General features: G+C 43.6%; 1 protein-coding gene across 1 annotated transcript in view; it reads left to right on the top strand.

Annotated features, from left to right (window-relative positions):
• ABCB6 (ATP binding cassette subfamily B member 6 (LAN blood group)) overlaps nucleotides 1-24563 on the top strand; it is a 58181-nt gene that overhangs the window by 15900 nt on the left and 17718 nt on the right. The window contains exons 4-10 of the mRNA XM_060773143.2: nucleotides 2201-2390; nucleotides 16303-16395; nucleotides 19047-19239; nucleotides 19475-19596; nucleotides 21180-21289; nucleotides 21502-21567; nucleotides 21943-22068. Coding sequence (XP_060629126.2) covers nucleotides 2201-2390; nucleotides 16303-16395; nucleotides 19047-19239; nucleotides 19475-19596; nucleotides 21180-21289; nucleotides 21502-21567; nucleotides 21943-22068 — 900 coding nt within the window. The remainder of the gene's footprint in view (nucleotides 1-2200; nucleotides 2391-16302; nucleotides 16396-19046; nucleotides 19240-19474; nucleotides 19597-21179; nucleotides 21290-21501; nucleotides 21568-21942; nucleotides 22069-24563) is intronic.

Genomic DNA, 24563 nt, shown 5'->3' with positions numbered 1-24563 from the left:
GGTCTAAGATTTGAGGTACTAAAATGTGTATCAACCATTATAATCAGGCAATTGCTATAAAAAGCAGTATCCAAAATTAATCTTCAGGGTACCTTCCACAATATCATGTGGTTCAACAATGAACCATGTCTAGAATTTACTTGTGTCGTATGTGTTATAAACAAGATGTCATGTAAGTACAAAAGTGTTTTCAGTTCGTTCACCTGTGATGAAATTTGTGTGTCAGTTTCTTCGTAATGTAAGGGTCAAGATCTAAACAGGGATTCATAGACAAATCTTGTAAGTACTTCCATCTTCTTGCTATTTCTATCATTTCAGTGTATAGCAATATAGATAAAAGATCTTTACATAGGACATTTCATTTTTTCTATCATAAATCAGTAAAATTAGTAAAGTGCTTTGAAAGTATATATTTTGATGAGTTATTTCATTAATTCAATCAAGATGTTCCAGTCAAAATGAAATTACCATATTTTAGTGCAACATTTTTATAGGTTATCCAATGTCTGCATAACAAATTGTTATTGATTCTTGTAATCTTAAGGGAGACATGGGTATGTTCATTGTGGTTGTTTGAAAAAGATAAGTGAACTTGGGTAAGATATTCATATGGCATATGTGCTCAACCCAGTAGATTTTTTTTCTAAGATCTTACACTCTTCAATATAGATTTTTAAAAGTTTCTGATTAACTGGGATAATCACTATCATAAGAGAATTTGTGATGTGAATCCCTAAATAGCTTATGGACAAGGTAATAATTGAGATTGCATAATTGAAGCCTTGAATCCACCTCCTCCGGATCTTTGTCAGGGTTAGCAATCAGGGTGATGTTAAATAGCTTCCATAATTTTGATAGTGGATACCCAGATATACTGTAACTAAATAGTCTTTTTAGAATTGGTGAAGCCTGTTTTGAACAAACAAACAAACAAACAAATTATTATTATTATTGAAATTTGCTTACTTTTGTTTCTTTTTAAAATTGCTTTTTAGAGGTTTTTTAAGGAGATTTGTTGTGTTAGAATTGACTTGGTCTCATCTGTAAATTGCATCAATTTATTTAATAACTAGCTTATCTAATATTGTAGCATATCTAATAACTGCAGTATGCCCTGCAATTTCATGGGGATTAGGGATGCAGGGCCCATGTAACAGTGGGAAAACCACAAATATTACACTATTTATTTTGCTTGAGGGCTGTAGCAATTTCCAGGTCCTCCAGCACAATTCTGTAGTTAACTTCTACCAGAATTTGGCCACACACATTCGTGGAGACTGTTCTCTCTAGGAATGTCTAGTCCTCCAGCATGATTCTGTATTTGGATGAAAGTTGACCAGAGTTGAATTGGAGGAGCTAGAGATTCCTAGACAGAACATGTTATTCAAAACATAAAATCAAATCTGCAAAAGTTAAATTGCAAATATGGAGGTCCGACTGTGTTTGGCATCTGAGAACTGTTTTGTACTTGGGCTTCTCTAGTCTATGCTAGCCCAGTAACCGTCATTGGCCATACAACCACTCTGGCCATAAAACCAACCTACAGAATTTTGTGAACGATAGTTGGCTTTTGTAAATTAATGTGAATGTTTTACATTCAGATTTTACATAATTGTATAATTCTTGTTTGATTATGATTGTTTTAATTTATTGATGTTAGATTTTAATGTTATTTTAATATTTGGGGCTTTGGGGGGTTATAATGTTGGTACTTGTTTGCTTTATGGAGACATTGAATGTTTGTCGTTGTATGTTGGAATCTGCCCTGAGTCCCCCCTGGGGCGATATCATGGAATAAAGTTTTTATTATTATTGTTATCTGATTTCTTGGGAGATCAGGGGATTGTTTGCGAATATATCTACACTCTATTTTTAAAAGGTCCAGGTTTTGCACACTTTTTCATTCCGTTGTTCATGAACATTAGACATAACCCTGAAACCATATGAATCTGAAATTAGTTTTCTTTCTGCCAATTTTCTTGAATGTTTGTTATGTCATTTTTTGAGATGCACAAATATTTTCCTACTCCTCTTCAGTTTCTGCCCAGCCCTTTTCCCCAAATGCCACTATCAGCTCTGCTCATGTACCATATCAGAGTCATATCCCATTTTCTGTGCCAACCTTCTCAAATATTTCTAGCGCTCCTATGAAAAAGGCATTACTCCTCCTCCTCAATGGACTTCTCTTTCTGTATCTCAGCCCCTTCTTCCAGATGCCAGGCAGCGTGGCTCCACTTGGAAGAATCTGGGCCGGAAGATCCGTTTCCTTCTGCGTTATATGTGGCCACGAGGGAACCTCCCGCTACAGGGGCTGGTGTTTGTCTGCCTGCTGCTGATGGGGCTGGAGCGAGCCATCAACGTCTTTGTTCCAATCTACTACAAGAACATTGGTAAGAAGAATGGGTGATTTGCATTGCCACTAGCAGAGACCTAGGAATTAATAGGGGAAGACCAAATGTGGATGCTGGGATTTCTCACCTAGGAGTTTTAGGATGAAAGCAGGTGGCACCTGAATAATGTACTGTGTTTTTCACAAATATTCTGAATGAGCCAGCAGAGGGCAACCTTATACAAGAATTGGTAAAAATAGGTACCGTATATAACAAACGGATGGATTGATTCAGGAGATCAACCAGCAAGCCAAGTGGGATTCTCTGAGAGCTACTTGCCTTATGATCCTAGAGCCAAATAGAACATCTGCTGGGCCTTCATCTGCATCTTGTATTTTTGAGCAGTGCATGTTAAACTCTCATTGTTAAAAGCAGAAGGTGAAAGAAGCCCTTAAAACCAGTGGTGGGGATGGTTGGAGGAGCTTCTTTGTTTCTTGCTTGCTAAATAATTGGAAGTCCGGAATCCTTTCTGATTGAGTCCATATAATTTTAAGATATTCTACAAGATATACAACTCCCTCCTCTCTCTGCCTCTGTTTAAACTTTCTTCAGACAGGGGTTCTTAAAATTTTATCCTTTGAATGTTTGGAAACTCAATTCCTAGGATTCCTGACTATTGATATGGCTGGCTGGAGCTTCTGGAAGCAGAAGTCTGAAATATCTGGAGAGCTAGGTTGGAAAATGGCTATCCTAGGGTGTTTGACTTCCTTCTTGGTACATAGGAGACACTCCTTCATTGCGCAGCAGCAGTCAAACCTTATGGGTGCACCTGATGCTGTTCTTGTCAGCAGAAGGAGGGAGAAGAAAATTCATAGAGAATCAGCTAGTCTCACTTGGCTGAGGGGGAGGAAATGAAGCATTGGGATACATGAATCCTGGGTCCTTTCTTTTCCCCAGGAACCCAGAGCATCCAGGTCTTCATGGTCTGAAGTGCCCCACCCCCAACCACTACTCTCCCCTCTCTAGCAGAAAGCAAGAGAGAGACTTGTCCTGGCACTTGACAGCTATTGGTTGGTGGGAGATTTTTTGTCCTCAGTGCCCCATCTAAAAAGGCACTTATGCACATGTAAAGTGCATGTAGTCTAAAATCCTCAAAGGCATCTGTTTGATCTTGGAAGCTGAGCAGCCCTGGTTAGTACTTTGATGGGGACCACTAAGAAATACCCAGTGTTGCAGGCTACATTTCAGAGGAAGGAATTAAGGAACAAAGAATTCCTTTCCTAAGAAAAGCTCTATGAAAACATTCATGGGGGTCACCACAGGTTGACAAGTGACTTGAAGACACGTATGCACCCACAGGGTCATTTATATGTGTGTCCCTTATCGAGTGCTGGCAAGAGTTTGGCCTGTTCACTATAGTCTGAGGATTCAGGGTTGCCGACCCATGTGGTGTGAAGGAGAGAGAATGACCCTGATTCTGAGATGTTGGAGCTGCAGATCTTTGCCTATTGAAATGATACAGCAGCAAGAGGAGGAGCGGTTTTTAAGCACATTCCTAATCTGGAATTGAAATGTGATTCTCTCATGTAGGAAAGAAACAACTCATGTGGGAGAGAATAGTTGTTTATACCAGAACCAGGTGCTTTACACATGATTTCTTGTTTTGTTTTGGTGTGGAACCCCTGAGCAATACTGAATTGTTGAATAGATTGTACCCCCCTGCTATATTGTTCCCTATTGTTCTGGTCTATTGGAGGCACCCCACACGTTGCAACAAAAAAAAAAAAACAAAACAAAAAAACAACCCCAAACAAACAAAAACACCAAAGCAAGGCAGTAAACTGTGGTATGGCATTCAGTTGTATCACCTCAGAAAGAGGGTGTGTGTCACTTTTGTAATTAATGCTCCTTTGTGGGATTTTTTTTAACCTTTGTAGAAAAGTAAAATACATCTTGTGCATGCACATACACACACCAGGGCTTGGAAAGGTTACTGTTTGGGTTACAACTCCCAGAATCGTCAAGCTATTTCCTTAGTGTAATCAAGAAAGGAAACATTTCCATTTATGATGTATGAACCTATCTGGTCTTATCTTACAGCTGCCCTGCCATGTTCATGGATTGTAACAGGGATCCACACAGCAGTGTCTTCCTTGCGGCATTCCTCCGTCTTAATGCTGCTTCCTCCACCTGCTTTCTTTTTTTTATAAAAAATTTATAAGAATGAAAATATGCTTTTTGATTGGTTGTGCGTAGAATTCTCCGTCTGGAAGAAAGGGAGAGCCATTTCACATAGCCTGCACTCTGATGTATCAAAATATCACACACTCACAATTCCTATCTGCAATGTGTAGTTGGATGCCTGTCATTCTAGGTTCTTGTTTTACTTACTTACTTAGGCGATCCCTCGTTGGACGAATAAGATGGTCTTCCATCATGGGTTTCCTTGTGGGTCCGCATGTGGCTGTGGAGCCCTATTCTTGCTCTGCATCTTCTTCCGCAGTGAGGGCATTGGTTTCCAGGTGGAAGGCGGTCCCGGTCGGGGTTGGCTTGACGCGCCTTCCTCCTGGCACGTTTCTCTCTTTCACCCTCCACTCGTGCCTCCTCGAATTCTGCAGCACTGCTGGTCACAGCTGACCTCCAGCTGGAGCGCTCAAGGGCCAGGGCCTCCCAGTTCTCAGTGTCTATGCCAGAGTTTTTAAGGTTGGCTTTGAGCCCATCTTTAAATCTCTTTTCCTGTCCACCAACATTCCGTTTTCCATTCTTGAGTTCGGAGTAGAGCAACTGCTTTGGGAGACGGTGGTCAGGCATCCGGACAACGTGGCCTGTCCAGCGGAGTTGATGTTGGAGGACCATTGCTTCAATGCTGGTGGTCTTTGCTTCCTCCAGCACGCTGACGTTTGTCCGCTTGTCTTCCCAGGAGATTTGCAGGATTTTCCAGAGGCAGCGCTGATGGAATCGTTCCAGGAGCTGCATGTGACGTCTGTAGACAGTCCACGTCTCACAGGCATATAGCAGGGTTGGGAGGACAATAGCTTTATAGACAAGCACCTTAGTATCCCTACGGATGTCCCGGTCCTCAAACACTCTCTGCTTCATTCGGGAAAATGCTGCACTTGCAGAGCTCAGGCGGTGTTGTATTTCGGCGTCGATGTTGACTTTGTTGGAGAGGTGGCTGCCAAGGTAGCGGAAATGGTCGACATTTTCTAATGTTACACCATTAAGCTGTATCTCTGGCATTGGAGAGGGGGCGGCTGGTGACTGCTGGAACAGCACTTTGGTTTTCTCGATGTTCAGTGACAGGCCAAGCTTTGTGTATTCTTCTGCAAAGGTGTTGAGAGTGGCTTGTAGATCTTCTTCTGTATGCGCACAGACGACATTGTCATCAGCGTACTGGAGTTCTATAACAGATGTTGTTGTGACCTTGGTTTTGGCTTTCAGTCTGCTGAGGTTAAATAGCTTGCCGTCTGTCCGATAGATGATTTCCACTCCGGTGGGAAGCTTCCCATCAACAAGGTGAAGTATCATAGCGATGAAGATGGAGAATAAAGTTGGGGCAATAACACATCCTTGTTTGACACCCGATTCCACCTTAAATGGGTCACTTTGGGAGCCATTGCTGTCCAAGACTGTTGCCATCATGTCATCGTGGAGGAGCCGCAGGATGTTCACAAATTTGCTTGGGCACCCGATTTTTTGGAGGATGGTCCAGAGAGCGCTGCGATTCACTGTGTCGAATGCCTTTGCAAGGTCGATGAATGCCATGTACAGAGGTTGGTTTTGTTCCCTGCATTTTTCTTGGAGCTGTCGTGCAGTGAAGATCATGTCCACAGTTCCTCTGGAGGGGCGGAAGCCGTTCTGGGATTCTGGGAGGGTGTCTTCTGAGAGGGGCAGAAGGCGGTTTGCAAGGATTCTTGCGAGGATTTTTCCAGCAGAGGTTAGAAGGGAGATACCTCGATAGTTTCCGCAGTCTGTTCTTTCCCCTTTTTTGAAGAGGGTGATGATGGTGGCATCCTTGAAGTCTGCTGGGATTTTCTCGGTCACCCACACTTTTTCTATGAGTTGGTGGAGTTGGTGTGTCAGCGCAGGTCCTCCCTCTTTAAAGATTTCAGCAGGGATCCCATCCGGTCCGCTGGCTTTGTTGTTCTTTTGTTGACTGATGGCATTGCTGACTTCTTCCAAACTAGGCAGTGCTGCAAGCTCATCCCTGGTTTGTTGTTGCGGGATTTGTGAGAGGACCTCTTCGGCCACACTGGAGCTGCGGTTTAGGAGGCTTTGGTAGTGTTCTTTCCAACGTAGTGCAATTGAGTTTTGGTCCTTCAGGAGTTTGGTTCCGTCTGATGAGCGTAGAGGCTGTATGCCATGGTTTCTTGGCCCATAGATGACCTTTGTGGCTTTGAAAAATCCTTGAGCATTATGGGTATCTGCCAGGTGTTGGATTTCTTCAGCCTTCTTTGTCCACCAGATGTTCTTGAGTTCTCTTGTCCTTCTTTGGACCTCAGCTTTTGCACTGGTGTAGATCTTTTTCTTAGCAGCACAGTTGATGTCTCTCTGCCATGCTTGGAAGGCTTTCCTTTTCTTGTCGATTAGCTGTTGGATCTCGATGTCATTTTCGTCAAACCAGTCTTGATGTTTCTTGGCTTGGTATCCAATAGTTTCTTCGCAGGCTTGGATGATGGAGGTCTTCAGTTTGTTCAAATGTTCCTCGACATTTTCGGGGTGTACTGTGGGTAGATGGTCCTTGAGTGCTGTTTGGAGATGGGCTCGCCTGGAGGGCTCCTGAAGGGCTTGGGTGTTCATTTTGCGCCTTGTCTTTCTTCCTTGGAGTCTGCGCTTGGGGGCAATCTTGATAGCCATCGTGGATCGGATTAGCCTGTGGTCGGTCCAGCAGTCATCAGCACCTGTCATGGCTCTTGTGAGGAGTACGTCACGGCGGTCTCTGGCACGTGTGATTACATAGTCTAAGAGGTGCCAATGCTTTGACCGGGGGTGCTTCCATGATGTCTTGAACTTGTTTTTCTGGCGGAAAAGCGTGTTGGTGATGACAGGGTTGTGCTCCGCACATTTGGTGAGAAGCAGGATGCCATTCGAGTTGCTGTTTCCAACCCCGTCTTTTCCTATGATGCCTGGCCACAGGTCGAAGTCTCGCCTGACTCTTGCATTGAAGTCCCCCAGGAGAATGATTTTGTCCTCCTTAGGTATCCCCGATAGGACAGTGTCCAGCTGATAGTAGAATTTCTCTTTGATGTCTTCATCAGCGTCTAGTGTTGGTGCATAGGCACTTATGATGGTTGCCCGTTGGTTTTTGGCAAGATCAATTCGGAGGGTGGAGAGTCGTTCGTTGATGCCAGTGGGTGCTTCGGACAGATGTTTCATCAGATCATTTCTGATGGCGAAGCCAACTCCGTGCATTCTTTGGTCTTCTTCGGGCAGTCCCTTCCAGAAGAAGGTGTAGCCTCCTTTTTCTTCCTTCAGCTGTCCCTCTCCTGCTCTCCAGGTCTCCTGAAGGGCTGCTATGTCGATGTTGAAGCGTCCCAGCTCCCTTGCGATGATGGCAGTTCTGCGTTCGGGGCGTTCACTGTCACTGTTGTCCATCAGTGTCCATACGTTCCACGTACCGAAGTTCATTTTTCTTTTTTGGCCGCAGGGTGGTGACCCCACTGGACGCGGCAGTCCAGTCAGGGATAAGTGAGGCAGACTATGTTTAGGGCACCTTTTCTAGCCCCCTCCCCGTGTGGGGTGAGCAGAGTGGGTCCTAAAAAGGGCTGCTCAGTCGCGGATACAGCTGCCGAACTACTCAACTGCCTCGGACCTTGAGGTAGAACGACTGAGTCCGTACCCACTGTCCATGTGCCAGTCTGTGACTAGGGGCTTCCAGATTTCACAGTCCTGCCCCCGTCGCCACTCGCTGATCGCCATGGGGCTTTGGTTGCTTGGTTTTTATTTTCTTTGGAAGACGCCTGTGCGTGGGTTTTTTTAATGTGTGGAGGTCAGTGCTTCACAGAGTGAGGTTCCATTGGTGATGTAGTTTAACACAATGACCATGGCTTCTCAGTCTGTTGCAGCCTTCTTCCGCCTTCGCAGCCGTTGTAACATGTGCCATGTTATCCTCCGCCTGCTCCGCCGTTGAGGTCTTTGGGTCTTCGGACTGTGCTTGGTCTGGGACCTCCCCCGCGGCCACTCCTGGGAGTGCACGACTCCAGTTGTTGTGCCCACAGGTTCATCGGAACACGCAAGCCCCCTCACCACGACACGGTGAAACAGTTCTCCTTTCCCTCCTCTTGGATGTCCACCTTTCTTTCCTCTTGTTCTTCAGAGACAAATATTTTAACCAAGTCTTACTAGACTTACTCTGGCCTAAAATCTACACTTTGTTTCTCTGCTATCCAAGCCGCTCCATCTCCAGGATCCATGTAAAATACCTAGCCACTCTCCTGCCTCCCTCCCAGTGATATTGTATGCATTTTCAACAGTGGGGAGGAGTAAGGGACAGGGGCCATGAAATTTCTCTGCATTTAGAACTGAATCTGCAAAGGCAAGGTTTGAGATGCCATCTCATTGTATGCATGGGGTAAAGAGGAGGGCTTTTGTCTGTGGAGACCTGGAGGATTGAGTGGCCTTCTTAGATCTCCTTGCCAGCATGTTCTGTCCTGAGCCTTGCCGTGACCTCCCATCCTGCTTACTCCCAGTCTAACTCTCTGTTGAGCTTTTGGGGTATGTGTGTGTGTTTCGGGGGTGGGGGGAAGGCCCTCCCTTTGTCAGCAGAAGCCGCTGGTGTGTGCCAGGTTCCCATGCCCTGGTGGGCGGTGCGGGTGCCAGCTCAGGGCAGCTATTGAGAGGTGCCTGAATAGGAGAGGATGGGCTCCGGACCTGCCTTTCAGCCCTGACTTTTAGACTTTACAAAGGAGTCATTACAGGCGGGAGGCACAGAATTGCGAATTGCATACGAAATGTCTTAATGGGAATGGAGCTGGGAGTGGAGAGGGCTTCCCTTTCATGCTAAGCAGCTGCTGGGCAAATAAGACCCTTTTTCTCCATCCCACCTGGGAGAGGCTGCCTCATCCACATTGCAGCCATATCATTTACCTGGCATAAGTCTTAGCCAGCAGTTCCCAAATGGAGACCCACCAGATGTTTTTGGAATAAATTACAGTGTCCATCACTGATCTTGTCTGGCTAGGGATGCTGGTAGCCTTAGTCCAAGCATTTTTGGAGAGGACCAGGTTGGGGAAACCTAAGCACATCTGGCAGTTGTTTTGCCCAGTTCTGTGTCTGCCATTTTACTATAGTTCTTAAGAAGAATAGCCATGCTGGGTCAGGCCAATGGTTCCTCTAATCTAGGGGTGGTAATTGTTGGATTTCAACTCTCAGAATCCCTTACCACTGATTCTGCTGGGTTGAGCTGAGGGGTACTGAAGTTCAAAATGTTAGGAGGGTCCAGTGGTTCTCACCATCTGCTCTAATATAACAATGCTGTCTTTGCCACCAGGCAGTAATTGGGATGCTATCTTTATTATAATCCCATAAGCCTGATTGGTGAAAGTATACTCTTCCTCAAAATGAAATTGCTTTTAAACTCGTAATGCTTTTAATTAGTAAAAGATAAAGATTTCCCTTTGACAATAAGTGTAGTCGAATCCAACTTTAGGGGGTGGTGCTCATCTCCATTTCCAAGCCGAAGAGCTGGCGTCGTCCGTAAAGGATGCCAAGATCCGGCATGACTTCATGGAGCACCATTACCTTCTCACTGGAGCAGTACCTATTGATCTACTCACATTTGTATGTTTTTGAACTGCTAGGTTGGCAGAAGCTGGGGCTAACAGTGGGAGCTCACTCTGCTCCCTGGATTCAAACTGCTGCAAGTTTAGCAGCTCAGTGACTTAACCCGCTGCACCACCGGGGACTCCAATAGCCATTAATGTCCTATAAAATATTCACCTTGCCTTCATATTTTATCTAATCCTTTTAAAAGCGCATTATTTATGCTCCTGGCTGTTAACAATGAGTTATACTGACCCCTTATTCGACATGTTGAGGTAGGTGGGAGAATTACAGTTTGTAAAGAGTTCTGAGGCCTGGGAAATGCTATTTGGACCTGTGACATTATAATAATTAGTTCATGAACTTTTCAAATGAGTTTTCCAATTTTATGAAACCTTCCTCATGTCACCTTGCAGAGAACTGATCTGTTTTTTATGTCCCGGCCTAATCCAATTATATTTGGTGTGCCTGTTGCTGCTGTATGTAGTAACCTCCTGGTTTTACCTCTGTACCTGCAAAGTCCCATGCTATGGGGGAGTTACAGTGTTGGTTGTACATGTTTCCTTAGTGTCTTGGCAGAAAAATACAGGATGTCTGGACCTCTGTGAAGCTTTTGTGAATATGCAGGGTGATTACATAGTCAAAACTCATTTGGAAGCGCCACCTGTCCGACAGGAGTTACTTTTTAGACTACTGCTCCTAGAATTCAGCAGTAGTATGTCCAGAAGAGTAACTTTCCCAAGCTCTGCACATGATCACCAAAGTCTGGTTTTGTGTATTTCAAGCTTTTCCCTTTCCCTTTGTCCCTCTTTTCTATGTAAAAAGGTGCAATGAAATTGGTGGAGTGGTGAGACTTGAACTTGAGATGAGACTTTGATGATGCAATAAGTTTAGATCAAGCTTTGGTCATGCCTAGTCTCATTGATGGCATTTCCATGTGCATGATGAGATTGTCATCTTCAGTTTGTTACTCTCATGTTACATGGCCATTTCTGCCTATTTCTTTTCAGGAAAGGAAAATCAAGGAGGAAACAAACTTAAAATATCACAGTGCCTTTTGACTTGCAACACTAGGAACCCTTTGTTGTGGGACAGGAGGAGATCTATACATGTTCCTGGGTTGCTATTTATCATCCCTTGCCACGACCCATGTGGAGTGTGGCTTCTTGGATATGGAGTTCAGTATCATCTGGAGCAGTGTTGCTCAACCTGGGGGTTGGGACTCCTGGAGGGGTCATGAGGGCATGTCAGAGGAATCACCAAAGACCATCAGAAAACACAGTATTTTCTGTTGGCCATGGGGGTTCTGTGTGGGAAGTTTGGCCCAATTCTATCATTGGTGGGGTTCAGAATGCTCTTTGATTGCAGGTGAACTATAAATCCCAGCAACTACAACTCCCAAATGTCAAGGTCTATTTTCCACAAACTCCACCGGTGTTCACATTTGGCCATATTGAGTATTCATGCCAAGTTTGGTCCAAATCATCACTGTTTGAGTCCACAGTCTCTCTGGATGTAGGTGAACTACAACTCCAAAACTCAAGGTCAATGCCCATGAAACACTTCCAGTATTTTCTGCTGGTCATGGGAGCTCTGTGTGCCAAGTTTGGTTCAATTCCATCATTGGTGGAGTTCAGAATGCTCTCTGATTATAGGTTTACTATAAATGCCAGCAACTACAACTTCCAAAAGACAAAATCCTTCAACCCCACCAGTGTTCAAATTTGGGTATATCAGATATTTGTGCCAAATTGGCTCCAGTGATTGACAGTAGCAAAATTACAGTTATGAAGCAGCAACGAAAATAATTTTATGGTTGGGGGTCACCACAACACGAGGAACTGTATTAAGGGGTCTTGGCATTAGGAAGGTTGAGAAACACTGATCTGGAGAGTCACATGATTCCATGGCACAACTGGGATGAAATCCTATTTCTGTTTTATCCTCTCTTTGTGGCCTAAAGTGTCTCACTGTCTTTGAGTCTCGCTTCTCTTCAGTTTGGATCTTCCCTCATTGAGTGATGCTTTCTCTGTAGAAAATTTCTTTAAAAATAGAGAAGTACTCAATCTGAGATATGCAAAATGAGTATTGGGTATTAGGTCAAGCACCAGGTATCCTCATCTCTTCTTCCACCCCTGTGGTCTCAAGGGTGTGTATCTTTCTTCACATGCAAGAGTATTAATTCCTACCTGTGTTCAGCAAGAGGGTGGACTAACACCTTCAACCAAGCAAGTTGGGGTGGGGTGGGAAGAAGAGGAGATCCTCCCTCCCTGCACCCTGTAGAAAGAATGAAAGGCAAAGGAGGGGCCCTCCCAGATGGGGTCACCCACCCTGCCAGTTAGGATTACCCAGCAAAGTGCCGCTGGCGAGGAGCAAACAAGGAGCCTTTGTGTGCCTGGCCTGGTCTCCCAGCAGCCCAGTAGGGGGTTGGGGAGGGTGGGATCTTTGTTGCTGTGAGGTTCCTTGAAAGAGAATAAAGGCAGCAAGGAGACTCCTCCGGTGTCTTTCCAAGTTAAAGAAAGTGAGGGGCTCTTTGGTAGGAGCAGTACAGAGGTATGCGGGGGGGACCTCCAAAAGACAAAAAAAAACAAAAAAAAAACCCAAAACCCAGCATCAGCCCATCACTCCTGAGAGATAGGTAATGAGATGTGCAGAGGAAAGTCCTATGTAGAGGAAGCAGCCACTGTCCTACAGTTAGACGGTTTTATACTAGAGTGCATATTGTCATCTGGTAAATAAATGGTTGGTATACAAAAATACATGTATGTACAAGGGGCTCCAAGGGCAACGTTCATAAAAATTAAGTCTCATGTCCAATTGCTCAACTAGAGCAGCTCTATTGAATCAAATACTGTATGATAAAGGTAAAGGTAAATGTTTCCCCTGACATTAAGTCTAGTTGTGTCCGACTCTGGAGGGTTGGTGCTCATCTCCATTTCTAAGCAGAAGAGCCAGCGTTGTCCGCAATCGTCTTCAAGGTCATGTGGCCGGCATGACTGCATGGACCACTGTTACCTTCTTGCCGGAGCAGTACCTATTGATCTACTCATATTTGTATGTTTTTGAACTGCTATGTTGGCAGAAGCTGGGGCTAACAATGGGAGTTCATCCCACTCCCCAGATTTGAGCCACTGACCTTTTGGTCAGCAAGTTCAGCAGCTCAGTGGTTTAACCCGCTGTGCCACCAGGGAGCCCTCAAGTGTATGAAAAGTCAACAGTGAATCCTACAGGGATTCCTGTAATTGTGACTAGCAGTTGCATTTGGACCACTGAAATAATGTTAATATAATATCAACAATTCTATCTATATACCTACCTATCTACCAATGCCAGGAGGAATGCAGAATATTTTTTCTTCTTTCTCTGTATTTGTGTGACAGTCAGGATAGTGTAGGGGTTTGCGCATTGGACTATGACTCTAGAGACCAGGGTTTGATTTCCTGTTTTGCCATGGAAACACACTAGGTAACCTTGAACAACAACAAATGTGGATATGTTCAGCTTGGGCATTCCTTTTCCAGAAATCCAGAATATTCTAAAATTGTTCACACGGGTGACTGAGATAGTGTCATATTTGCTTTTTGTGGATTGGATGTCCACACACTTTGTTTCATGCAGAAAATTTCTGCAAACTATTGTTTACCTCCAGGATATGTGCATACGGCATATACGAAACATAAATATATTTCATATTTTAACTTGGGCCCCATATTCAATATATTTGCAAATATGTACCTATGTACATGCAAATACAGGAATTCCAAAATCTCTAAAAATCTAAAATCCAAAGCAATTCCACTCCCAAGCATTTTGGATAAATGATAAAAAAATTGATAATGAAATTGTGTTCACCACTGCCATAGGAGCCCCTGGTGGCACAATGGGTTAAACCCTTGTGCTGGCAGGACTGGTGACTGAAAGGTTTGACTCTGGGGAGCGGGGTGAGCTCCCATCTGTCAGCTCCAGCTTCTCATGTGGGGACATGAGAGAAGCCTATAAGATTATAAAACATCCAGGCATCCCCTGGGCAACGTCCTTGCAGATGGCCAATTCTCTCACACCAGAAGTGACTTGCAGTTTCTCAAGTTGCTCCTAACACACACACACATGCACACACACGCACACACCACCATGCTTTTCTTGTACCTGATTTGTTTAGTTGGGTGAGAACAAACATCTATTCTCCAACAAAGAGAACAGCCAGAGAATTCTTAGGAACAGAAGCAGACCCAAGTGCCTGCCATCAGAGGTAGTTCACTCTGCCTATGGACAGGGCTGGCTCACAAGGGTACCTCCTCCACACTCCTAAATTATAGATGCCCTCCCCCCCCCCCCCGCCCCAGACAGATTTGCCCTACCAGGAGCCCGCACTTGAGAGAAGGAAAGGGTGGGGCTGGTGGCATGTTGGAAGAGTGGAACCCAGAACTGAATCCTGAATATGTTGACTCCATCTCTGGTGAAGTCCTTGGTGCTACAAAGATCTGGTCCAAGAGCTTTATGTATGATAGGCCCAGAATATTGTGCTTTCTGGAACAAAGAACAAAATTAAAATCCCTTTCCTTCCATGTACGCAAGCTGATCAAACTTTAAATATTCTTTCAGATGTGGGGAGTTGCACCTGAGGGCAGAGTAACAGTAGGAAGTACCTCTAAGAGAGTCTTCTCACTCGGTCTTATGGTGCTGCTTTTTTTTTTTTTTTTTTTTGTCGTGTCAGGAGCAACGGCTCCTGTTGTGAGAGAATTAGCCGTCTGCAAGGACATTGCCCAGGGGACGCCCGGATGATTTCTGATGTTTTGTCATCCTTGTGGGAGGCTTCTCTCTTGTCCCCGCATGAGGAGCTGGAGCCGATAGAGGGAGCTCATCCGCCTCTCCCAGGATTCGAACCTGCGACCTGTCGGTCTTCAGTCCTGCCAGCACAGGGCTTTAACCCACTGCGCCACCGGGGGCTCCTTACAACTGTGCTGCTTACAACTGTGGAAATGCAGAGAACCCTTCCATGCCATCTGGGGTGTTTCAATGGGGGGCATCGTGCTGGAAGCAACATGAAAGTCCAGACTCACAGGCTGCTTTTGACATGGCAGAGGGCCTTGAACTATTCTGTCCTAAGCTTCTGCCTTGTCTTGTTGATGCTTTCAAAGAGGCCACATCAGACAATTTGGGCTTAAACGTTTGCCTTTGTTGCCCACAGGGTGAGAATCCATGCAACGCTGGCATTCCAATTTGTGTTGGTGGCTTATTCAGCTGTTTCGCTCGGGGTGGGAAGGCTGTGAACTGGGAACGGAGTAGACTTGGGGGAAGGGTGTGAAAGAAAAACATCTCTCAGCCAGTTGCTTTCCAGCAAACAAGTCAACAGAAAGGAAGGTCACTTCTCAATGCTTACCTTTGTGTTTGAATGCCACCTTCTCCCAATACCCATAAAGGTCTCTTGAGGTAATCTGGGGGTGCTTGTGGTATTATGGTGAGCTGATTGTCTTTTGGCAGTGTGCAGAAACAAGATTTTTCAATTTCTGTGTAAACTGGATCTCCTCTTCCCTCCAGTTATTATATAGGAGTAATACTGTCGCAATAATTTTTTTCAGGCATTTTATTAATTATTACACAAAATAAACATAAAAACATAAGAACGTGTGTGAGAAGGAAACAGAGAAAAAAAGAAAGGAAAAAAAAGGTGTTGACTTCTGTTCTTCTCCTAGTACCCAACAACCAAAAACAAATTTTCTGTCTCTGTATGTTTCATATATCATAAAAATTTCCTCAATTATGCAGTTGTACATCTTATTTATCATCCTTATTTATATAATTCTCAAAAGATTGGATTTTTTGTTAAGAAAAGTAGAAATTGCATGCATAAACAAATAATTTTCTGATGTTATTTAATCTCATGTTTGGCCTGTCTTGTGTTGGCTGATCGCATCCATTCTTTTATTAGCGGCATTTTGGATGTGCTATGTAGTCTCTTCTGTTGTTAAAAACACCTTCCCCTGTGTCCTTGTCATCTTGGGTACTTAGATATACATGACAAAATTCCTATCCAGGAAACTAGATGCTTTCTACAATTCCCATGGGAGAGGACTATAAAGAGACATCATTATTGATCTGTGACATAAAGGGTACTGAGAAGACATTGGAAGTATAAGCAGGCTAGGCTAAGCTAAAGAGGCCCAGGAAAACTCAGGGGCTTTTGGACTAACTCTTGTCTCCCATCTTCCAGTGAATGAGCTCACCCAAGACTCTGGCTGGCATATCCTGCTTCAGACGATCTGCATCTATACAGCCCTCAAGTTTCTCCAGGGAGGAGGCGCTGGTGAGTTTACTTTGTCTGGAGCACTGTTAGTTTGTCCAAAGCTGATTTGTGATAGTTGATGACCACCTACATCAGAGACTAGGCTTTTTCTCTACTTCTAACTTTGCTGCCCACTGAAAAAGGACACTCCTCAAATCTGGACTTCTTGCTTGGCTTCCCACCTTCCTATGTCTGGAAAAATGGACATGTTCAGTGCTGTTGGCCAAAGGAAGCAGCCACATCCACTCGGGCAATTTCAAAGAGTGGGCCTTCCATGAGAAATCTGTCTTTAAACTCCTTTATTTTCACTCAGTATTCTTTGTTTCCTTTCTCATGATTTTAACAGAGTATTTCTTGTTGCTGATGACACCATCAGGAAATTAGATTCAGAGGAATGTATGCATTAGTTCATATGTTAGTGCAATAACACATGACTGCAAAACAAGAAGATCACCAGTTGCGTAGAGGACAAAGGCTTTAAAATCCTTAAGCTTCCTACATTAATAATAACAACAATAGTATGTTATTATTTATACCCTGCCTCCTCTCCCTGAAGGGACTTGGGGCAGCTTACAAGTAATAATACAAAATTGTGAGCATACATGAGAAACAACAATAAAAATAATCAATTTATCATTTATTTCCATTTGAAATACCATAAGTATTAATAAGTAACAGTTTAAAAACTATTTGTTGTGAAGCTAAAATTCACAATGACAGAGCAATTTAAACTCATAGTCCCGTAAAAACAATCTAAGTGTATATCACCATTCCTGTGTCTGATGGCTTCCAATGTAGTCGAGCCATTTTCAAAGGTTTGCTTAAATAACCATTTTTAGCTCCTTCCTGAAGGTTAGCAAGGTGGGCGCTTGTCTTATTTCCTTGGGGAAAGCATTCCAGAGCTGGGGGTCCACTATCGAGAAGGCCCTCTCCCTTGTCCCCACTAACCTCGCTTGTGAAGGAGGTGGGATTGAGAGGAGGGCCTCCACTGCTGATCTTAAAGTCTGAGCAGCTGCACAATGAGATTGAGTAAGACCCAGTTCCATGACCCCAATTTTTACCTGTACTTTGATTTATAATACAGGAAAAGGGATTAAGAGAGATCAAGCTCTTGTCTCCAGGACCTAAATCTAATATGATGTTTCTCAGAGAGAAGCCTTTATTCCCTAATGGGAAGAAGAGATAGTGCAGGCTTGCTGATCTTTTCCCCCTCTAGGTATAGCTACCATATTTTCTGGCATATAAGACTACTTTTTCACCCAAGAAAATCTTCTCAAAAGTCAGGGGTCGTCTTATATGTGGGAGTTGCCTTATACGCGGGAGTCGCTTTATAAGCAGGAGTAATCTTATATGCGAGAGTAATCTTTTACGCTGGAAGTTGTCTTATACACCGGGAGTCGTCATATAGAGCAGGCGCTGAAACTTCTAATCCAGATTGGAGAATTTGGTTGCTGCATATGGTGGGGGTAGCTCAAAAATGGCAGGACTGTTGAGCTAGATGATAAGCTTCCTGCCTGTCTAGCCCTGAGCCTCCATATCTGTAGCACAATTAGCTTGTCATGTTGCCTTCTGTAAGGGGAATATAGAACTGATCAACTAGTTAGAACCTGAATTGTGTTATTCCTGTCTTTCTATGCTGTACAGCACAGCTGCAAGGTGGGTAGGAATTAGGATCAAGGGTTTTCCTTGCTTGGTGGACTCCCACTGACCTTCTTTTGCCCTTCCTTTCATTGTAGGAAGCTTTAAGCTGTTAAGGGCTTTGTCCCCTAGGCAGCTGAAAGGGTCCATGGAGAAGAATTAATGAGTTCCAGAGGAAACACATTTTCTCTAACACTAACAAACCCAACCTCCTGCCCTCACACCTCCCCGCCCCATCACAGTCTCCCAGGGCTTCAAATGTGTCAGAGCCCTCAAAAGCTTATAATATCTTTCACATGGGAGGGTATGAGTGAAATCTAATCCTATTTCTTCAGGATGCTATCCACTATTAGGCATTCAGCAATTCAATGCTGTACTCTGGCCATTTTCTTCCCTCCATTTTCCCTCCTCAAACTGGCATCTTAAGCATTTTGTGGCTCAGCATTTAATACGTACTCAATATCTTTGAAACTAGATCCATATGTCATTGGGATTTGCTTTTTCCTTAATTTATTAACCAATACCTGGGGTCTCCCAGTCTACTTGACAGAACACATTTGTCACTAGAGATCCAACCTGTTCTCAGCTCGCATCTGGGAAGACCCCTCAAAAGCTAGTCTGTAATATTCAGAGCAGATTCAGTCCTTTCAGGTAGATTCAGTGCTCAAGAGCATGAGTGGGAGATCTGGGTCCTTCCAAAAGTCATTGGACTGCAAATTCCATCAAGCTAGTCGATGGTGAGGGATGCTTGAATCTCTTAGCAACATTTGGAGGACCATGTGGGCCTATTCCTTCTGGATTATGACTCACATTTAAGATAATGATGGATAAGCTTCATCCCTTTCTAAAACACAAACATAAAATAATAATAATAATAATAATAATAATAATAATAATAATAAACCACCCTATCTCCCTAAGGGGACTCAGGATGGTTTCCAACATATAAGGCAAAACATTCACTTTCTAAAAAAAAACAACCATACAGACAAATTAAAATTAAACATACATATGTACACACTTTCTTTCCCTAGGTGCCACTGGTTTCATCAGCAACACACGCACTTTCCTCTGGATACGTGTGCAACAGTTCACAAGTCGTGAAGTCCAGGTGCATCTACTTAGGCATCTCCATTGCCTTTCCCTTCGATGGCATTTGCAACGCAAGACAGGCGAGGTGTTGCGCAGTGTGGACAGAGGCACTAGCAGCATTAATAATCTGCTCAGGTACATGAATTCTTTGGTTAAAAGAGAACTTTATTGCGCTTGGCAGAACTTGGAAAAGGTTGCTTTTTCTGCACTAGAATTCTCCAAATATTGGCAGATTTGGGGAGTTGCAGTGAAAAAACTGAGTCTGCTGCAGAGATTCCTATTGACTTGCGGGGAGAGTGGTGGAAGGAGGAGAAGGGTTTTGTGGTGGTGGGATCTTGGACGTCATGTGATCTGACTCTCCCACCTGCAGCTACATCGTCTTCAGCATCTTCCCCACAGTGGCTGATATCATCATTGCTATTGTGTATTTCACTACCACCTTCAGTGCCTGGTTTGGCCTCATCATCTTCATCTGCATGGCTCTATACCTTGGTGAGTGCTGGTGGAGGGTGGGGAGATGGTATGGTGGGTAGGGAGAGAGTCCCACTACGACTTAGCCACCATCCTCAAAAGAAAACCCCATTGTGCACTTTCCACTCCTTTCAGAACCTGTGGAACAGGGGATTCACAGCCAAACTGAGACTTAATTATTTATTTAGTATATTTATATACTGCCTTTCTCACCCCTGAGAGGACTCAAGGTGGTTTACAACACATTAATGGCAAGAATTCAATGCCAATATACATATAATAAAATCAAATCACAGTGATTAAACACTGACATATAACTATAAATTAAAACCATTGAACACATAAACATTTAAACATTAAAACAAAGTATTAAAAACATCCTAGTATAAATATTAAAATCACATGATCCAAAAATCGTATACCATGGCCATTCTAATTGTCATAGCACGCATTTCCTGATTATTCTTTGCATTGCATTACTGGCCAAAAGCCTGGTCCCACAACCATGTCTTTTTCTTTTTCTTTCTGAAGGCCAGTAAAAGGGGGGGGGGTGCTGATCTAATCCTCCTGGGGAGAGAGCTCCAGAGCCGAGGAGCCACCACTGAGAAGGCCCTGTCTCTCGTCCCCACCAACCACACTTGTGATGGAGGCAGTACCGAGAGCAGGGCCTCCCAAGAAGATCTTAACCTCAATGATGGCTCATAGAGGAAGATACTTGCATACATCCACATCCTTTATATGATAAACATAGGAAAATTGTGCAAAACAAGCAATCCATGTAAATATACTTAACTTGCCTTAGCCTAGATTGAACCTGTGGTGAACTTACTTGTGTCTCATTGAAATCTATGTGACTTAGAGGAGTCACAGCCAACAAGTTGTGCCATATAATTGGTGCATCAAGCCAAATATTGCCATCTCCAACTGGCAGTGGCTTTCCAGGTTTTAGGTCAGCTCTTTTCATAGTTTTTCATGGGGATCCCTGCTATTCTCTGGTTGTCTCCATTCCAAGTACTAGCCAAGCTCAATTCTGCTTAGCTTTGCATGTAGTAATCTTTTAGTTGTAATAGAATGGATGCTGTATATCCATTAGTTCAGCCAGGCATTAACTTTCAGACCCAGTTTGGCAAGTGAGGAAGGATGCATGCCCAGCCACTCAAACTTTCCCCTTGTCTCCTCACTCTGAGCAAGTACAGACCACTCTTTGAGAAAATGTCTTTGTCCACCCTATAGACGTATTTCTTTCCAGGTGGATTATGGGGAGCCTATTTAATTTTTATGTAGAAGTACCACACCTGACCTGTTTTTCATTTTGCTATGCTGGTCTCTCCAACTCAACATTCCTAGCTCTGAACCTGAATGCAGTTATCCATACAGCAGTGGGCCTTCATGCTTTTAAGCTCTCTTCATAAAGACTGGAAACGTTCAATAATTCACTTCAAAGGATAAACATCTTAGGAAGCAAACATTGGCAGAGTTTACCTTCTTTCTGGTGTTTAGACACACTCCTGGTTATGTCTGAGACTGGAAAGAAATGAAAAGATTTCTGGTATTCCTCTTGTGTTCTTGCGGAAGTAATGTGGGTCCTCTGTCTTTTTTCATAGCTTTGACCATTATAATGACCGAGTGGCGCACAAAGTACCGTCGTGACATGAATATTCGTGACAATGAGGCCAAGTCTCGTGCTGTTGACTCACTTCTCAACTTTGAGACGGTACTATAACCTTACACATTGGGGGTGGCAGAGCAATCCTACTCCTCACAGTGCCCAAAATAGTTCCCATTCCTCATTTTTGTTTAGATGGAAAAAGAAGAGAACTTAATCTGAGGTCTCTGTTTGAGTGGAGATCTCTGTTAATGGAGGGATGTTGGGTGGCTGGCTGTTTCTATCAGACATTGACTGATCCCTCCTGTGGTTTGTTGCAGGTGAAATATTACAATGCTGAGAACTACGAGGCTTCCCGCTTCAATGATGCCATTTTGAAGTATCAGGTATAGAAAGATTAAGCTGAGGCAATGGAAGATGTATCCTCCATGTCCTTTGTGTTTTCTTGGGCAGGTTTCTTCTTTATGCCCTCATTTCCCCCTATTTCTCCCTTATCAACCATATTTCTGTCCTCAGGAAAGTAGGCCTAGATTATATCTTGCCATTTTACAAATGGTGCTATGGAGGGCTGGAGCTTGTGGATAGCAAGTATTATGTTTTATTTATTTTTGTCCTTCCTTTTCATGGTTTATCTCAATTGTCTTGCCATTGGGTATGGGAGGTTCCTGCTGTGTGGAAATTAGAGGGGCAAGAGATCTGTTGGCTGTGCAGAACACTTCTGGGGTATGCCTGAGGGATCTACTTTCTTCTCCTCTTATCAGAGCTCAGAATGGAAAGTCAACGCATCACTGGCACTATTGAACCAGACACAGAATGTGGTGATCGGTTTAGGTCTGCTAGCGGGATCCCTACTGTGCGCTTACTATGTGACCAAGAGGAGACTCCATGTAAGTCTGCCAGTGGCTGGATGCTTTTTGACTGACAACCCCATTCCCCCACCCCTATTAGCATGTCTGTTAGCCATTCTGATTAGCGTAGAAATGGGAGTTATAGTCCACAAAAGTAACTTTCCCAAGGTCTGGTCCCTCCCCTATATTAAGTTAGATATTTGAGTAGTTTAATTATCTGACTACAAAAAAACATAACCAAAAGAACCATTGTTGCCACATCAATTGGTGTTACTAACTACTTGAATTAATGGAAATTAGGAGCATTAATGGCTATTAGACAGGATGGCAATATATAATTTCTAGTATCAGAAACATTACTTCCAAAACACCCAGCCTAAAAGCACCAGAACCTGTCTGAGTTGCAAGTTGCTCAGTTATCTTTACTCTGGAGAAGAGAAAGTTAAGAGAGGCCAGGACAGCCATGTTTACATATTTGAAAGGTTGTCACATTGGGGAGGGAAAACACTTGTGTTCTGCTGCTTTGCAGACTGGGACACAATGGAGCAATGGATTCAAATGGAAGGAAAAGAGATTCCACCGAAACAATAGCATGGGGAAATCTCATTCCCTGAAGCTTTTTAAGCCGAGGTTGATGGCCCTCTGACAGGAGTGCTTTGATTGTATTTTCTTACATGGCAGGGAGGTGGACTGGATGGCCCTTATGGTTTCTTCCAGCTTTATGGTTCTATGATTTTTCTATGATCTTGAACCTAAACAGGGTCATTGTTGGTTAGTACTTGGATTGGAGGCTGCCAACAAATATCAGGCAATAGAGGCTATATTTCAGAGGAAGGAATGGCAGAACCACCTTTGTGTCTTTCAGTACCAGTGTTTGGGAGGCAAGATGGAACTTTGACACCTATGTCCTATTTGTGGGCTTGCTGTAGGCATCAGTTTGGCCCCCACACTGTTCTCTGGTCTGATCCAGCATGGTTCTTCTCATATTTTGTTATGTTTAGAGAACAGGGGAGGTGGACGGACTTGCACCACACAGGTCCCATTTGGAAAAGTTGCAGAATATGGTCAGACTAATCAGTGGGAAGGAACGAGGGGCCCTAAGAGCTTTTGCAGTTTCTGAAAAGACTTTGTGAAGGCTAATTAGTATTTGCTGAATTCAGTGCCGAATAGAGACCAAAGCTACCACTCAACTCATGCTGAGAAAATGGGCAGCTGAGAGTAGAGATTAAAACAAAAACAGATTGGCGAATCAGACCTCTCGTTGAGAACAAAAGCAATTGCAAGCAAGAGTTCGGGCTGGAAAAGGTTTGTCACCAATTAAGAGATCTAAGGGTGGTGGCGGAGGGGGAACCACACCAAATGGGAGCTAGTTTCCACCAACATCAGAAGAAAGAGACCAGCATGTTTTGGGGTTTATTTTCCAGATGTGAAAACACACATTCCCATATGGAGTGCAGTCCTAATGATAGGACACAATAGGAGACAAAAAAAACAACCCGAGGTTGCTGGAAAAGGACAGATATAATTGTGTATGTGGAGAGAGGGCCTTTTATCCCTAGATTAAATGAAATTGAATGTAAATGAGCAGGGCTGAATTCCAAAGAAAACATTTTTTTTTATTAAGGCACACTGTTTACTAGTAAATCCAGATTCCTGATAAACATTGTTGTAAGACAGATTTGTTTCTCTGTTTTACTCACTTGGTCTAGGTCTGTCTTTTCAGAGTATATGAGATTCCAGGAAGCAATTCACCTCTTTTCCCATCATCCTCAGTCTCCTTGGTTTGACTAGTGATCTTGGGATAGCTTGTTTTCCTTTGGGAAGGGTGGAGAAATTGTGGCCATCCACTTGTTCTTTGGAGTATAGATCCCATAAACCCTGACCAGGCATTCTGATTGGAGTTAACTAGCGTTGGAGTCACACCATGTGTTTGATCTACTGTATATACTCTAGTATATGTTTACTTTATGTATAATCCAAGAGCAGGGGTCAAAATTATGGATTTTAATATGACCTCTAGAGGAATCAAGAGGGGAAAAGCACCAATAAAACCCCAAGGGCCACCCTACCTCTGACTGCTGCTATTTCCACACCCAAATAAAAATAATAATCATCATCATCATCATAATCAGAGTAGAAAGGTGCTTCTTTTAGGTTATCCCAGGATGGACTAAGTTCTTTCCTTTCACCACTTTACTTAAAGAAAGGGATGATTCCTTTTTGGTACAACTTTAGATACAGTAACCTGAGTTACAAACTTCCAACTTGCACCTGGCCTAGTTACAAATGGGGGGTGAGTCAACAGGAAGTGAGAGAAATTCTATCTCTAGGAAGTGGAATTCACTCCTGAAAGAGTTATCATGGGGAAAAGGTGTCTCCCTCTCCACTGAAGCTTTATCACCAATCCTTGTTTTCATGACAACCCCAAAATTTCAAAATTCAATTGTCACAGGGACAGAAAGTGAAGTGAAATCTTCTGAACAGTTGTTACGGGGGATGTTATTCCTTCTCTATCCTATCCAAAAAAAATTTGG

This window comes from Anolis sagrei, chromosome 1 (genome assembly GCF_037176765.1).
Source record: "Anolis sagrei isolate rAnoSag1 chromosome 1, rAnoSag1.mat, whole genome shotgun sequence".
In the NCBI taxonomy this organism is placed as follows: domain Eukaryota; kingdom Metazoa; phylum Chordata; class Lepidosauria; order Squamata; family Dactyloidae; genus Anolis; species Anolis sagrei.
The sequence above is the reverse complement of the archived record's forward strand: the minus strand, read 5'-3'. Positions and strand labels throughout refer to the sequence as shown.